The sequence below is a fragment of the Vespula pensylvanica genome, chromosome 12 (assembly GCF_014466175.1).
Source record: "Vespula pensylvanica isolate Volc-1 chromosome 12, ASM1446617v1, whole genome shotgun sequence".
In the NCBI taxonomy this organism is placed as follows: Eukaryota; Metazoa; Arthropoda; class Insecta; order Hymenoptera; family Vespidae; genus Vespula; species Vespula pensylvanica.
The window spans coordinates 1,662,187-1,680,619 of NC_057696.1; the positions used below are offsets into that span (position 1 = coordinate 1,662,187).

General features: G+C 31.7%; 2 protein-coding genes across 3 annotated transcripts in view; one reads left to right on the forward strand and one right to left on the reverse strand.

The window, feature by feature from the left end:
* Window positions 1–18,433, reverse strand: part of LOC122633345 (ecdysone-induced protein 74EF) — a 215,419-nt gene that overhangs the window by 147,517 nt on the left and 49,469 nt on the right. The window lies entirely within an intron of this gene.
* Window positions 1–18,433, forward strand: part of LOC122633589 (U7 snRNA-associated Sm-like protein LSm11) — a 63,680-nt gene that overhangs the window by 2,830 nt on the left and 42,417 nt on the right. Inside the window, exons 3-4 of the mRNA XM_043821620.1 lie at window positions 11,387–11,529; window positions 18,240–18,381. Of these exons, the coding sequence (XP_043677555.1) occupies window positions 11,387–11,529; window positions 18,240–18,381 (285 nt within the window). The remainder of the gene's footprint in view (window positions 1–11,386; window positions 11,530–18,239; window positions 18,382–18,433) is intronic.

Here is an 18,433-nt window from a genome sequence, read left to right on the forward strand (position 1 = left end):
AAAAAAGAAGAGAGAAAACTTGAAAAATTCTTCAATGAAACTTCTCAATCATAAGATATTCACATATCTGATATATCTTATCGAATATCGAATTTGATATATATATATATATATCGAATCGAATTTGTTTCTTTTTTACTCTTTTTATGTATATATATATATATATATATATATATATATATATATTTCTTCTTTTACATTTTTTATTACACACACTTTCATTATAACTCACGTATACAAATAAATAGTATTCGCCAGAGATCATCTAATTTCTTTGAGTATCTTACCAATCTTATTTCAATCTCAATAAATACCTACTTATTTAATAATATATTATATACGTATATATTTTTATCTATATATAACTATTACGAATACTTGTAACTCATACTCGTAATAATTATCAATACTCGCATATTTAATTATACATACATATATATATACACCCACAGAGAAAGAGAGAAAGAGAGACAGATGTTGATCGTAACGAAACGAATAAAAAGATAAATTCGTAGATTGATTGATCGATGGATCATCGAAACTAAGTTTACCGGAGAGTTGTTTCATTCTTGGAATTCCTGATAATCTCCAGAGCGAAACTCGAGCCGAGTAAGTGCGATTCCTCTGGCACCTCCTCCTCCTTTACCTCCTCCTCCTTCATCTCCACCTCCATCTCTTCCTCCACCTACTCCACCTTCACCTCCCTCTTCTTCTTCTTCTTCTCCTCCTCATCCTTTTTCTTCTTCTTCTTCTTCTTCGTTTCGTAGTACGTATATAGGAGAGAGGTCTGGCCTCCGCCAGAGAGATTTCTTCCTGACCTGACGCAACGTGACATACTTTTGCCTTTACGTCGTCGCGACGATTCCTGAAACACGTCACAACGACGACGACTACGACGACGACGATAACGACGAAGACGAAGACGAAGACGAAGACGAAGAAGAGGAACGAGTAAAATCTTTCTTCGAGTCTTACCAGCAACGTCTGAATTCTCCAACCGAGAGAATACACATCCATCTGCTTGCATCCAAACCATGCGTGTGTATATATGTATATATATATGTACTTATAGTATATACATATATACATACAAACATACATACATACATATATATATAAATACGCAAAATACACGTTGAATCTCTCTCTCTCTCTCTCTCTCTTTCTCTCTCTCTCTTTCTCTCTCTCTCTTTCTTCCTCTCCCTCTTGAGTAACGGAATCGAACGTTATCATAGCTACATACACATGTCGTAGTTAGAAATTCATTTTCTCCGCCTGACAACTCGACTTTTCCAGTTTTTCTTCCCATTCCTTCTTTCTTTCCCTTTCGCCGTTCCTTTTCTCTCTTTTCACCAACGCTAATATAACTATGTTGATATAAAAAAGAAAGAATTATAGAGACAGACAAACGAACCAAGAGAGAGAGAGAGAGAGAGATACACACACACACACAGAGAAAGAGTAGATATAGAAAAATAGAGTAAGAAAGATAGACATAGTACGAAATATTATAGAAGTAGAAGTAGAAGTAGAAGTAGAAGAAGAGAAAAGTCTGCGACACCCGGTAGACCGGACGATCCAATTCCTCGGCCATTCGTGGCCGAGCGTACCGCCTCGCCCTCACCTCTTCTCAAGCCTTCACCTCTTACCCTACCACCCTCTCCTCTCTCTATTTCTCTATTTCTCTCTCACTCGCTCTCTTTCGCTCTCTATCATTCTCTCTCTCTCCCTATTTCCCTCTCACTCGCTCTCTATCATTCTCTCTCTCTCTCTTTCTCACTCTCTTTCGCTCTCTATCATTTTCTCTCTCCCTCTTTCTCTCTCTTTCTCTCTCTCTCTCTCTCTTTCTCTCGCTATACACTAACTCGACCTATCCCAACGACGCGACGTCTTTCTGTAACAGATGACTGTACTATCGAGCACGTCGAATCGCTAAGTTTTTTTCATCCCCCTTTTACACACCCAACCTTCCTCCTCCTTCTTCCATTTCTTTCTCTCTATCTTTCTTTCTCTTTTTCTCTCTCTCTCTCTCTGTCTGTACGTATGTCTGTCTCTGTCTCTATCTATTTATCTATCTTATTTCTCTGTCTGTCCATCTCTCCCTCTCCTTCTTTCTCTTCTTCTTTTTCTTCTTCTTCTTCTACTACTTCTTCTTCTTCTTTTTCTTCTTTTTACTTCTCTATCCATTCTTCGCATTCTTCTTACTCTTACTTCTACATAATATGTATATATATATATATATATATTTTTTGTTTTGTTTTGTTTTATTCTTTAGAGATTAGAAATATGAACGAAATGAAATGCGCTCGAGTATCGACTACGTGAGTAACCTCACGTGTCGCTATCAACCATTTTTTGTTTGTTTTGCTTTCTTTTATTTTTTTGTTTCTTTTTTACTCCTCTTGTTTTTCTTTTTCCACTTCTCAATATCACTATCATACAGTATGTATCGCTATATAACAGTAAGAGTGATTTCTCCTTTATTCCGGAATCTCGTTTGCTCACCCCTTTTCCTCTAGAAGATGAGATATCTTCTTCTATCTCTTTTCCCTTTCTCTTGTTTCCCATCTCTCTCTCTCTCTCTTTCTCTCCTTTTCTTTCTCTCTCATACGCATATACGCACGTACATATTCATTCACTCTTTCACTCTTGAATATATACGGATGAGGAAGATGACAATTTTGGAGTATCAATGACAACTGAGAATAACAATTGGACTCCGTTATAACGTTGATCATCATTAAAAGAGATGAGATCTCTCTCTCTCTCTCTCTCTCTCTTTCTCTCTATATATGTTTATGTATCACTATCTATCTCTATTTTTCTATTTCTCTATTTCCCTATCTTTTTCGAAGATATACGAAAGAAGAAATTTACGATTTTGAGTATTAGTAACAAAACCGAGAATACCGTTTTCACATAAGGAACGATTCTTGAGAATGTACGCTAGATAGAAAGAGATAGACAGAGAAAATGAGAGAGAGAGAGAGAGAAAGAGAGAGGGAGAGAGAGAAAGAGAGAGAGAGAGAGATAGAGAGAGAGAGGAGAGAGAGGGCAAAGGGCCTGGTCGCGGAAAAGTAACAGTACCTACGAGACTCGCCAACGAAGCTGATGTACCCTACACACAACATACATACATACATACATATTTACATACACACATATACAAATATGTACTAGACTATATAACATAAGGAGGGTGTGTAGAACATGCTCTATGCTTATATATATAATATAATACTTTCATACATACATATATAATCGAATAAGTATATAATAAGCATAATATGTATATATATTTATATATATATATATATACACATAATAGAACGTAGACGTATCGTATATGCATATATGAATTCATACATGTGTTCGTCGTGCAAATGCGTGTGGTTATATATCTCCCTATATTTATATATGTGTGTGTGTATGTATGTCTATGTCTCTATGTATACGTGTATGTATACGTGTATGTATATGTGTAGAGAGGTCTGGTGGCTGCTCGACTGCCTGCCTCGGGTGCGCTGCCCGGCAGGACGTTGAACCCAGCGCGACTCAACCTGGGGATCATCCGCGAGCACACATAGGGCTCTACTCCCCACCACTTTCCTTTCTGTTACCATCTTTTTCTTTCTCTCTTTCACTCTTGTCTCTCTCTCTCTCTCTCTCTCTCTCTCTCTCTCTCTCTCTCTCTCTCTCTCTCTCTCTCTGTCTGTTGCTTCGATATTTCGTTCGAGCACGGTGTTCACGCGAAGAGAGGATGAAGGTGGTGCTCCACCTGCGAGAACATTCTCCAGGGGCCGTCGTACCCACCTGCGTCTACCCAATGACGATGACGACTACGAGGATGATGAAGATGAGGATGATGATCGTAATAGTGATGAATAACGATGTTAACGTTATTAAAAAGAGAGAGATAGAAATAGGGAGAAAGAAAAAGAATGTTTTATGTAATTTTTGCAAGGTTTTTTGCTGATAAGATTTTGCTTTTGAACGTACTTGTTTATAGATATTATTGGTAATGATGATAATGATGCTAATGAAAAAGAAAGAGAGCGAGTAAGTTTTATGTAATTTCGAGGTTTTGCTTTGAAAGATCTCGTTTTTTAATGTTTATTTCATGAACATTGTTTACGATGATGGTGATGATAGAATAGAGAATGAGGGTGAATGATTTTTATGTTATTTAGAAAATGATAATATGGTAGTGTTTCGTTTTTCAATGAAAATTATTAATGGTAATTATGAAAGAGAGAAAAAGAGAGAAAGAGAAATGATTAATATTTAATTCGGAAGACATTCTTATATTCTGATATTAAGATTTATTTTTTTCATGGAAATAATATATAAATAACGATGACGAGGACGATGATTCGATGATAATGAAAAAGAAAAAGAGAGAAAAAAAGAAAGATAATGAAACTTGAGAATGATTGTCGTCTCATTGTTGGAAAGTGGTTTCGAGTGTTGATCATTCAAGATTCCTTTTTCTTATATAATAAATTCTATTTGATTTGATGATAATCATTCGATGTTGAAGATAATGATAATTGAGAAGGAAGAATGACACTCGAGAATGATTGACATTTTATTCTTGAAAAGTGATTAAGAGTGATTAGGTATTGAAATTCGTCTTTTTTTAATGTGTGTATTTGCAAAAAAAAGAAAACGAAATAAAATAATCATTGATATTATTGTCCGAGGACGACGATAATGGGACAATGATTTTTATCTATTTCGAAAAATCTTTAAGTTGTATCATTATTTTGTGAGAATATATATTTGTTCGATAATAATCATCGATAACAATCAGGATAGCAATATTGATAAAAAAAAAACAGATATAGCAACAATATTTCCAAAAACAAAATAATTTCCAACTAATTCGAAAATTCTATCAGATTTCTTTCGCATTATCATATCAGTGTCATAATGAACCAAATCGAAATCTGCCATAAATTCGTCTACTCGATAAATTCATTTGATAAGAATATTAACAAAAAAAAAAAAAATAAATAAATAAATAAATAAATAAAAGAGAAAAAGAAAAGAAAAAGATCATAAATCCCAAGAAAATAATGTCTAAAAACATTCAACAAATTCAAAAAGAAAACCAAGCTATAAATTCATTTGACAAGAAATAAAAAACCATTAACAATCACGACGACGTTAACGTTAACAAAAAATAGATAACATATTCTATCTTCCTTCAATCCCCCATGTAAATAATATCCATCGATTTTAAAAAATAAAAAACTGATAAAAAACCTACTTCATAAAAACCTCCAATAAATTTATTAATAAGATATAATAATCAATCCAATGAAATAAACTAAACTGAACTAAACTAAACTAAACTAAACTAAACTAAACTAAACTAAACTAAAATAAAATAAAATAAAATAAAATAAAGTAAATGACAACAACAAAAAAATAAAAAAGAAGAAGAAGAAGAGAAGGAAAAAAATATATAAAAACTAAGAGAAAAAAAACAAAGATAGAAAGAAAGAAAGAAAGAAAGAAAGAAAGAAAATCATAGAGTAGGAGGTGGATGAGAATGAGAAGGTTGAGAAGATAGAGCGACCGTTCTGCGTGGCCTCCACCACAGCAACTCTCTCTCTCTCTCTCTCTCTCTCTCTCTCTCTCTTTTTCTCTCTTTCTCTCTCTTATTCTCAGCAGTCGCGATCCTAACGGTTCTCTCCGTGGTTCACGCACGTGAACACGTTCTCTCGTTATCTTCTCTCTCCCTACTCTTCTTTGGTGGTACGGAGCGTTACGAGCGCGCGAAAGAAAACGTCCGGAGAATCGGAGGAAAGAAAGTAAAAGAAAAAGTCGAAAGCTGGATTACTACTTTTCTCTCTCTCTTTCTTTCTTTCTCTTTTTCTCTCTTTCTTTTCGTTCATCTCGTAGGCAACGTTTCTAAACTTGCTGTGCTTGAGCTAGAAAGACTGACTCACTCTCTTTCGCGAACACCAGGAAGAAGAAGAAGGAGAAGAAGAAGAAGAAGACGAAGAAGAAGAAGAAGAAGAAGAAGAAGAAGAAAAAGAGAGGATAAGAGAGAAATCTAGAATGTGCAAGAGAGAAAGAGAGAGAGAGAAAAGTGAAGCTGGAAAGGCACACGGCTATCGTAAACACACAGGGGCGGCCCTTTCTTGCCTGAAGTAAATATTCCAGCTGACTCGGCTTTTATACGTTGCGTTAAATCGCCGTAAAACGCGTACGACGACTTTCGAGTGAATGCGGGCGGATGGTTTTAAGAGAGGTGAGTGAGAAAGAGAGAAAGAGAGAAAGAGAGAGATGGAGGGTGAAGAATAATTTTGATAACTCGTTTTACGACGAACATCTTCCTTTTTCTTTTCTTTTTTTTGCTCTCTCTGTTTTTCTCTTTCTTTTTATTTTCTTACGTACGTGACCGACTCGATAAATAAATATATATATATATACATATATATATATATATGTATATATATATAGCTATACACATACATATGTAACTTTTAAGCTTTTCTTATAAATATCTTTATTCTCTCTCGCAATTTTCTTAAAATAGAAGAGAAAGGATAAAAAAAGAAAAAAAAAAATTCTTCCTTTTAATTAATTCAACTTTTTCTTTTTTCTTAGATATATCAATTAAATTAAATTGAATTTAATTAAATTAGATTTTGATTCGATTCGATTCGATTCGATTCGATATGATTTAATTTGATTTAGTTTTCTCTGTGCGATGTTCTAGATTGTATTAATAAATACACACTAATATATTTTTTCATAAAATATATATCTTCCTTTTAATTTAATTATTATCTCGATAATGTATGTTAATTAATTTTTAATTTAATTTAATTTTAATTATATCATTCCCTCCGTAGAGTATAAATAAAATCTTTTCTTTTTTTTTTTTTATAAATTATAAACAAAAAAATATTTATTCTCTTCGAGAAAGAAAGAAGAAGAAGAAGTGGAAGAAAAAAGAAAAAAAAAAAAAAGATCGTTATTCAATTTTTATATCTTACATCCATCTTACGTTTCTATCTTTAGTGATCTTTCATTATTCTAAAGACCATAAAAATGACAAATTTTTTATTATCTATAAATAAATAAAAAGAAAAAAATGAAAAAGAAAAAATCTTTTAACGGATTATATATATATATATATATATATATATATATATATATATTGCGGAGTCCTTCATTTACGTTGACCCGAAATATCTTGAAAATATTTTTAATATCTATCAAAGAATATTCCTTTATAATCTGCATATATGATTATTTTGACGAAAAAAGAATTAAAAAAAAAAAAAAAAAAAAAAAAAAAAAAAAAAAAAAAAAAAAAATGAAAAAATAAAAAATAAGAGATAGAAAAAAAAGAGAAAAAAAAACGATAGGAGATAATTTTAAATACAGACTTTTAAATCTTACGAATAAATTCTCTTTCCCTTTTGCAAATGCAGGATGAAGAAAAAAAGAAAAAGTATTCAGATGGTTCGAAAGATCCTAGATGATTTTAAATGTCGATAATATCGATTCTACTTCCTTTTTTCGTTTTTCTTTTTTTTAGATAATAAAATAACAAGATTTTCTGGTTAGAACTAGATTAGATAGAGAAACTGGAAAAGAGAACAAAGAAACTAAAAATCCGTATTCGATTAGGAAACTCGAAGAAAAAATAAATCGCAGATGATTAATATCATCTAGAAAGTTTTTCATTCGATCTAGAAACTTTTCATGTTTGTATTATATACGTAGAACGAACCCTAATATATATATATATACATACATACATACATACATATATTTTACCATTCTGCAAATATTTTGCATTCCAATTTGTAGAAATATTCGCAGTATCCTAAACAAATCTTATTCTATACGTCAAAGATGCGTATACATGCGTGCATACGGGAGTGTGTGTGTGTGTGTGTGAAGGATACGTACAACCCTCCCTAAAGATAAAACATTGATATCCCTTTCCTTCATAGTTCCCCACACCGCACTTCCACCCACCTCTCTCTCTCTCTCTCTGTATTTCTATTTCTATTTCTATTTCTATCTCTATCTCTCTCCCTATCTCTATTTCTATCTGTCTCTTTTCCTCACACTTTTTCTTGATTTTCCGTGGAAATCGGATCGGCAGGATAGTGAAAGTAACGTGTGCTCACGCGCACAAGAAACGCGGAAAGAAACAAAGAAAGGTGGAAAAGAGTGGTCGATCACTTAGCTAGCAAATCAAAGAGAGAGATAGTATACGTGTATGAGAAAGAGACAGAAAGAGAACACTACATCTCTCTCTCTCTCTCTCTCTCTCTCTATATATATATATATATATATATATATATATCTTTCTTTTACGTTTCTTAAGGTGGATGAAAGTTATCGGAGAAAGCCAATTGGAATCGGACCTCTTGCTCGCACTTGCACGTAAATAACGCTAAGATCGGACGCGTTTGTCGCACCGCCACGTTAGAAACAGAGAGAGAGAGAGAGAAAGAGAGAGGTTCGAGAAGTGGGGGGTACAAGAAGAAGAAGAAGAGGTGGCGGAGAAAGGAAGACAGAGAGAGGGAAAAAGATAGAGAGAGAGGGAGAAAGATAGAGAGAGAGAGAGAGAGAGAGAGAGAGAGAGAGAGAGAAAGAGAGAGGGTGGTAGAGGAGTTGGGAGGTACAGAGGGAAAGAGAGAGGGAGAGGGAGAGAAAATAAGTGCACTCGTGTGCGATGTGCAGCGTAGAGCAGCTCGCCGAGAGCCTTTACGTAACTTTGCAGCGTTCCTCTTTCCGCGCCACGACCGCAGGGCCGCACTTATATTGTTAGTCACATCGATATTTCCGCGATCGACGATATTATTTTCGAATAATGTCCTTTTCTAAATGGCTCTAAACGAAATGAATTCTTTTATTGTTCGTTTGTTCCTTCGTTTGTTTGTTTGTTTGTTTGTTCGGACTTTTTTCTTTTTCTTTTTTGCTCTTATCGACGATCGACGAGAAAATTTGTAATTACATAATGATTTTTCTTTTTCTTCTTCTTCTTCTTCTTTTTTTTTTATTATTATCATTAATTAAAACACGATTAAAACGTACGTTTAATATTTGTTAGTTTAATACTTAAAAGGACTAATCGCGATAATATATATTCTTGGCTCTTCCTTTCTTTCTTTATTTTTTCTACGTCTTTTTCCTTTTTTAAGGAAATTAAATATGAAGACGAAAATGAGGTCAATTTTGTATTAGAATTCTTCGTTAAGAAGAGTTGACTGAACGGAATCATGTAACAAATATCGCATTGATTTTTAGCGTAAATTAGACATTTGATTTATTCGAGGATAAATGTTTTTATAAATATTTTGCCGAGTTGCAAATTTCCTATGTAGTCTATACCTAATTAGTTCTATTCGCAATAGCGAAAGTATGAAAAAATGAACATTCTTTTTGAAATGTTTGTCAGTGGAGAATGCCCCAACCGTCGATCAACAGTTCTCGAACAAGAATCGCATAAAGTTTTCATTTAATCGTCTTCTGTATCGGATTTTTCATAAAAAGAAAAAGAAAAGTTAATGCGAAAAATTTCGACTCGACTGATATCTGATTCTCTCATTAATCGATCATCGATCGATTAATTCTAAATTGAAAGATGATTCCATCTTATGGATCAACTCGAAAATAAAAAAATTATAACTTGTTCAAATGATTCGCGATCGATTTAAAACTGAAAATAACGATACTGTCTGTATCTATCTCTTCTTCTCTTTCCCCTAATCCGTCCTCAAAGAAAGATAAAGTATAGCAAAGAAAAAATTTGCAAAATTCAAATTTTCTCGCTAAATAGTACCGTCAACATGTCGCATTTTAAATCCGCTCACAAACAATTCGAACTGAAACTTTCTAAATGTTTTAATGATCAAAAAACAAAATGAGAGGAGAGAAACAACAAAACAATTTACACAGATTGTCCATATACTTTTTTCTTTCGTCTAAATAATCCAATATATAAAAATTAAAAAAAGAAAGTATTTCTGATACTTCTGTTGATTTGAATTTTCCCGCCAAAGAAATTGGACCAATGAACATATGGCGGGAAGATCGTATTGGTTTTATATTGAACATTGTCCCTAATATAAGATTCTCGAAAAAAGAAAAAAAGAAAAGAAAAGAAAAGAAAAGAAGGGAAAAGAAAAAGAATGGACGCAAGTTGTTCCGGTAGACTGGTCGATAATATCGACGTCGCGGTGGCGTAATTTTATGATAAAAACGGGAAGAATGGAGTAGAACATGCGATCGGAAGAAATCGATGCTTCGATAAGATCGTTGCTCGACCAAAGGATCCGATTTATATAGTAGAAATATAAGCAAACTTTCAGAATACGCATATACATGTACACACACACACACACACACACACACATACACAATATGTGTGTGTATAATATATACATATTCACATAGATAGATAGACAGATAGATAGATAGATAGATAGATAGATAGAAAATCATCGTTTCAATTTAAAACAACTACATATAGTTTGTTTATTCAATATCTAATGAATAAAATATCTATATATCCATATAAATATAAAATGACGTTGTATCAATTTGAAACAAGTATAGTTTGTCCATTAAACGTTTAATGAATGCATATATGTATATCTAATGACTGCATTATACGTAACGAGGAATACATATGTATATATAACTATCTGTATATAGATACAAAATGACGTCGTTTCAATTTCAAACAAGTATATAGTTTGTTCGTTGAAATAGTAATATTCCGTCATTAAAGAGATTTGAACTTAGATCTTTAAAACAAATACTGATCTTTCCTGGGATACGTTTAAACGAGAGAAAAAAAGAAAGAAACAAGAAAAGAAAGAAAAGAAAAATGGGAAAAGAGGAAAAAAGAATGGAAGGAAATTGTTCTCTTGTATTAAATTTTTTTCTTTTCTTTTTCGTTCTCTTTTCTTTTTCTTTTCTTTTCTTTTCTTTTTTTTTTTTTTTTTTTTTTTTTTTTTGAAATAATGACAAGAATAAAGCGAGGGATCGATATGATACGCACACTAAATTATAGCTTATAGCAATACTCGTTTTATTTATGACTACACATCGCGTAATTACTTATCTTATCGGTATAGTCGTATAAGTATCGTTGAAGTCACGTAATTAGGTGTCAACGCGATCGCCGGTGTACAATAAGAAATTCTCTCTCTCTCTCTCTCTCTCTCAGTTTCTCTCTTTTCAACCAATACCAGAAATCGTAGGTTTCTCATTTAAAATACCTTCAAGATCTAATAAGTAAGAGAAAAGATTAGAGAACCTGATTTCAATGTCGATAATAGCAGGTAATCTTAAGTATGTATGCATGTATGTATATATGTATGTATGTATATGTTTGCAGGCCAAGAAGATCCAGAAAGATCAAAGACGATAGGACGTGGTAAGAAATTCAAAGAGGGATCTAATGTTCTAACGAAAATGCCGAAGATCCTTGGACCGTTAGGAATGCTCTATGAATGCATGGAAAGTAGGATACGTATCAAGGTAGGTCACGAATTTCTGTTTTGTCGATTGTTAAAAAAAGATTTATCTTTTCTTTTTCTTTTTTTTTTCTGATCGAATATTTTCTTATCTTCTTTCTTATTTTTCCATTTTTTCAACGAATATTAAATCATTTGCTAATACGATCATTATAGATGATTTGTTCATAATAATATTTATTATAGTAGTTGTTTATGTAAGAAATTTTGAAATATATACGATATATATATATATATATTTATATAATATTAGTATTATATTATACTACTTTTATAGTGTTATATTGTATCGTACTGTATTGAAAGAATAGAAATATAATATACTTATTTTTAAAACCATTATGTTGTATTTATAGTATTAAATACAGTATTATACTTTATTATAGAATTATACTCTACTTATAGTTTCAATAAAGTACTATATTATATCATAAGAATACTGCAATACTACCAATACTATATCATTAAAATAATACTATAAATATAAATATATCAAGATAAATAAAAAGCAAAATGAAAGAAATAAAATAAATAACAATAATACCATTAAAATGATAACTAATATTATCGAACATTCATGAATGGAAAATTATTCGTTTTAACTTAACTGAAAGGAATGAAAAGAAAATTAAACACACACACACACAAAATACGATACATAAATATATCGCGATCTATCGAGATCTGATCGCGAAAAATCGACCATGTTATACTTCTTACACATATGAAAAAGAACAAAAGAAGAAAAAAAATGATAAAAAGGATAGAAAAAAAAAAAAAATAGAAACAAAATGTAAAAGTAAAATAAAGCGACAAAAAAGAAAAGAAAAGAAAAGAAAAGAACCAAAAAAGAAAAAGAGAGAGAGAGAGAAAAGTTCGTGGGCAGCCCTGAAAGCAACGAATCCAAGAGAACTCGCCTACGCGTGCCATTTCTTCTTCTGACCCCTGGCATTGTGCGCTGGGACTCGCACTTATGTACATATATGTATGTATGTATCTACATTACACGCGACTGACACACTTTCGCGTTTTCGACCAGCATAGCGCGGCATGGTGCGGCGTGTCGACAAACTCGAAGCTCTAGTGACACGTGCGGCAGCCCTTCGTAAGGGCACCATACTCAAGGGGGTGGAAAGGGATATTATATACTATGCTACCTAGAAAGACCTATGTCTTCTTGTGTATACCGTCGATTCTATACTATGCTTTATATATATATATATATATATATATATATATATATATAAAGGAGAAAGCAAAACGTTTCTGGGGTCAACACTCGTAGCCATGGTAACTTAGTCAGGAGGGCAAGGGGAACCTTTCGTCATCCCTTGTACCTCTTAAGTTTTCGTTCGAGACGCAAAAAGACAAGGTCGAACGATCTTCTCTCTTCTTCCAAAGGCAACACGAATAATCGGGAACCTTTGTCCCTTTTTTTCCTTTCCTTTTCTTTTCTCTTTTTTTTTTCTTCCTTTTTTTCCTTCTTCTTCTTCTTCTTCTTCTTCTCCTTTTCTTTCCTTCTTTTTTTTCTTTTTTCTTTTTCTTTCTTTTTTTTCTTTTTTTTTTTTCGATCAAATAGTTTCATTCTTTTCTTTCCCTTCTTTCTTTTTTTTTTTTTTTTTTTTTTTTTTTTTTTTTTTTTTTTTTTTACATCTTCGTTGTATTATTAATTGGATATATTAGTTATTAGTAAATTTATTTCAGGGAATATTCCTGATTTTATTTTTATCAGTTAATCAATTAATTGATTGATTAATCGATTCATTGATTCATTCATTCGTTGATTCATTCATTCATTCACTTATTTATTTATTTATCTATTTAATTATTTATAGGTTCTCTTTTATACATCGTAATTTTAGATATCTTCTTTTTCCTCTTGGTTTTTTTTTTCTTTTTTTTTTTTTTTTACGGAAAAGATAAGTATTTCATTTTGATTTTATTGTTAATTAGTTTCAAACGTATTGTACATTTCGAATCGAGCTAAAAAAGAAAGGAAAAAGGTGACTATTCGATTATTGATTCCGTTTAAATTTAAATAAAGTTTTTAAATTTTAGATAAGTATTTAAATGTAAAATTTCGACAGAATATTTTATGTATATGTATATATATATATATATATATATATTTCTTCCTTCTCTCTCTCTCTCTCTCTCTCTCTCTTTTTTAGTAAACCTCCTTTTGTACAAAATATCCTGTTTATTTATCGGAGCAAAAAATATTTTTTACTTCATTGACTTTCCACTGACTTTATATATCTCTTTTTGAAAGAACAAAATCGATTCACAATTTAATCACAGATATTACGGATACCTTTCGAAAAAGAAAAAAGAAAAAGAAAAAAGAAAAAGTAAAAGAAGGATTAACTAAGAGCTCATTAAAAATATCTAGTTCTATTTCAAATGAGCTATTTCGATCGTCAATAAGAAAGCAAATCGAGAGAAATCCGATGTTGTGTTACCGGTTAAATAGCAAACAAAAAAATAATAAAAAAGACAAAGAAAAAAGGACAAGAAAAAGAAAAACAACGAAGCTAAAAAAAAAAACAGCCGAAAAAGGTGGAAAAATAATGATAAAAAAAGAAAAGAAAGAAAAAGAAAAAGAAAAAGAAAGAAGAAACGATTGTAAAGATTTGGTATGATGATTGATTCCGTTTTCCGCTTTTAAAATCCAGTTCTTCTAGATTTGGAAGTCCGGTTGGTCGAGCTGGCTAGTTGGAAATCGATTGCTAACTTTCCAAACTCCGTTTATTCTTACTAAGAAACGCATTAAAGGAAAGAAACAGAGAGATAGAAAAAGTGTGAGAGAGAGAGAGAGAGAGAAAGAGAGAGATAAGAAGACATTTCAAATGATATCTGTCTATATACATTTATATTTATCGTTCGTGCTATTATTAACGATGTATATATGATCGATAAAAAATAAAAAATTAAAAAAAAAAAAAAAAACAAAAAGAAGAAAGAAGAAAAAAGAATTGAAAAAGAAAGAATATTGACTAAAACGAGTGCTATTTTCCTTGTCGTTTTTTTTCTGTCTCTCTCTCTATCTCTCTCTCTCTCTCTCTTTCTATATCTTTTTCTCTCTTGCTCGACTAATTAGATATTAGCGACGAAACAGAGGCATAGAAAAGAAAAGAAAAAGAAAACTCAATAAAAGGATCGCCATTTTTTGTTGTTGTTTTTCTCATCTGTCTCTCTCTCTCTCTCTCTCTCTCTCTTTTTCTCTCTCTCTCTTTTTCTCTCTCTTTCTTTTTCTTTCTCTTTCTCTTTCTCTTTCTTTCTTTTTTAGTCGACCCAATTCTTTTCACGATCGCGTCCGTATCGCGTTCCTTCCCATTTCCAATTTAAAAACAGGTTCCATAATTAGAATCCATTAAAAGATCGTACATGCGACAATGACGAGCGTAACTCGGCTTGATTAATTACCTTCGTTAACTTTCGTCGTTAGTTAGTAGAGCGAGATACATATACATATACATTTACATTACATATACATATACATATATATATATATATATATATATATATATTCGTAGGATCGTTATTTCATTGGTCAATATATTTTTTCTCACTCTTTCTTTTTCTCTCTCTCTCTTTTTTTCTTTTTTTTTCTTCTTTTTTCTATGTAAAATCATGTAAGATCATCATCGATCTTATCCTTGAAGGTATAGCCTAATCGTTGGTCGTCGTCAACGAGAAGCCATTTGCATCCGGAAAGAGGACTCTTTACGATCGGTAAAAGACGATCGCTTGACCTTCAAAGACTCGTCTCACCAACGAAGAAAGTTCTTTCCTTGAAAGGGACACCTCTCTCTTTCTTACTCTTTCTACTTGTTCACATGTTCTCATTCCCAATTGCGTACGATATTATCACGAAACGATTGAATCATTATGTAACTTCCACATTTAATACCGTACTCCGATTCAATATCTTCTTTTTCTTCTTCTTTTTTTTTTTTTATTATTTCTTGACCAATCTATCTTCAGCGACCTACATTCTGTGTATTAGAAACTCTGTTTTTTTTTCCTTTTTTATTTTTTTACTCGGCACTCGAATGTTATAATATTAAATGATAAATAATTGTAATCATTCGTGTCGTAATTTTTTCTTTTCCTTCTTTATTTTTTTCTTTTTAACGAATATCAAAAATTAAAATCTTTTTAATAAATGATAAATAATATATGGAACAACGATAATAAATAATATCATTTATGTCGTACTTTCTTTTCTTTAACTTCTTTTTTCTTTTCTTTTTTTAAATAAATATTTTAACGATCGTGAAGAAGAGATATAGAATATTGGATACGCATTTGAATGATATTAAATATAGTTGTTTATTAATTGGTGATTCGTTCATCGGTTCGTTTTGAATTACGACGTGACCTATTAGAACCGTCTTTTTAATCGTTACGCGAATATAAAATAATGATGAATTTTTTAATCGACGGATATCGACGTTTGATTTAATTCTCAAGGAAAATTATTTTCATACGATCGTTATTGTGATACCAAGAAGAAAATGATTATGCGATGTTTTAATAGTTTTCCATTTTCATCTTACGCCGCGTTCGATTTATTAAAAAAAAAAAAAGCGATAAAAAAAAGGAGAATTTACAAAATCTTTACGATCGTTGGCAAGAAAAAAAAAAGAGAGAAAAAAAATTTAACGTTTTATTAATATCATTTAATAATTGATTCTCTCTTTTTTCTGTTTTCTCAAAGCCACTTACAAATGACTTACTAGATTGTTTTTCATTTATTATTCTAATACGAAGTATAATAATGACTCTTACGTCATTACGACCGATTCATATCATTTAATTCATAAAAAAAAAAAAAAAAAAAAAAAAAAAAATACAAAACAAAAAAGAAAAAGAAGTTCGTACGTTCGTCAGGAAGTTAAAATAATTCAATGCATTTGTACAATAACGATCAAACAATCGAACTAAATAATTAAGTCGAGATTTTAATTTCGAACGAATTAAGTCATCATTATTAAAACTATTTCATTTTATCCGAATAGAAAAATTCATTTTATTATCAATCGAATTATATTTATATCTTTTTCTAAATAAAACTAAAAGAATTTATTAAGCATACACACACACACACATAATATAATATAATATCGGCTTTCGAAAAGTACGATTTTCTAGAATATCAATCTACCGATGAAAAAGGATCCTTCGATCTCCGTGTCCAGAGATCCTTTTAGAATCGTGTGAGTTAACGATCAAGAAGATAGATAGATGGTCCTTGAAAAATCTCGACTTGCTCTATGCGACGATAAAGGCGATCTTGCTTGCGTACGTCGTCCTTCGAACGATCGAATCTTCTTTCTCGTTGGATCGAGCAAGGATGGATCGTAAAAGAATCTTAAGGATTCCTTAGAATCGATTTCAAGTTAATCCACAATAACGCCTTGCTTTTCCTCAATGGCGTTAACTGTGACAAGTATAGAGAGACGGACATATACATAGACATTCACACACACATGCATATGCAGATACACGTAGACGTAGACGTAGACGTAGACGTAGACGTAGACGTAGATATATATATACATATATTAAATTTCTAAGATCGTGGATCTATCGAAGGCACGCGACGACGAGTCACGCACGAACACACGCTCACGCGTGAGCAGCATCGAATACTACTTTGATGTTCTCTCTCTCTCTCTCTCTCTCTCTCTCTCTCTTTGTTTTTTATCTCTCTTTATCATTATCTCTATCTATCTTTATTTCTATCTATTTCTTGCAATTAGTTTTCATTGCGACAATGGCGTTCATAGGTAGTACATAGTATACCAACGCGAAAGGCATTGACAGGGGCCTTGCCACGACAACTATACTTCCGCGTATCAGGCTGCTGTATATATATATATATATTCTATCTCTCTCTCTCTCTGTATATATATATATATATATATATATATATATATATATATATATATATAAGAATGATTTTTGTCGTTTAAATCGATCTTTGTCTTTTCTTTTTACTATCTTTCTTTCTTTCTTTCTCTTTCTCTTTCTCTTTCTCTTTCTCTCACTCTTTTCACCCTCCAACCCCTTTCTCTCCTTTTTTTCTTTTATTTTTTTTTCTCTTATTTTTTTTTCCTTTTACCGAGAACTCGAAACAACCTTCTCTTGGTATTTTCGTTATTCCGAATACGTTTCGAGGTTCCTTCCTTCGAACAGCAGCTGCGAATATAATTGTCTACCGATTTCACCTCGACTCGTATTATCTTCCTTTCTCTCTCTCTCTCTCTCTCTCTCTCTCTCTATATATATATATATATATATATATATATATATATATATATTTTTTCTTTTCTTTTCTTTTTCTCTCATTCTCTTATTCTCTCTCTTTCTTTTTATTATCTTCTGAGGAAAGGATACATTTTTTGAAGAAAAGACACACATTGTATGTATTTCTAATATTCCAACAATTAATAATTCAATTATATTCCCTTAATTAATTATCAACGAAACGTTATATTATACAACTTGTTATATATTTTATTCTTTTCGTCTTTTCTTTCTATTCTTTTCTTTTCTCTTTTTTTCTTGTTTTTGTTTTATATCGTACTTCGAAAGAACTTCGTTTCTTTTCTTTTTGTTTTTTCTTTCTTTTCTCTTTTCTTCTTTACAACTTTTTGATAAATCGATTTTGATGAACGATCGGTCTAATTTTGTTTTCAAATTAAGGTTTACACTAGAAACGCACGTGGCGTGCGAGGACACGTGGAAGCGTACGTGGCTGCCTTTGATAAACACTGGAATCTTGCACTGGAAGATTGCTTCGAGGTTTGGACACGTAAACGCAAAAGGAAAGCACCTGCTGCACTCGGTAACGTTTTTTATTTTATTTATTTCATTCTCTTTCTCACTTTCTTTCATTT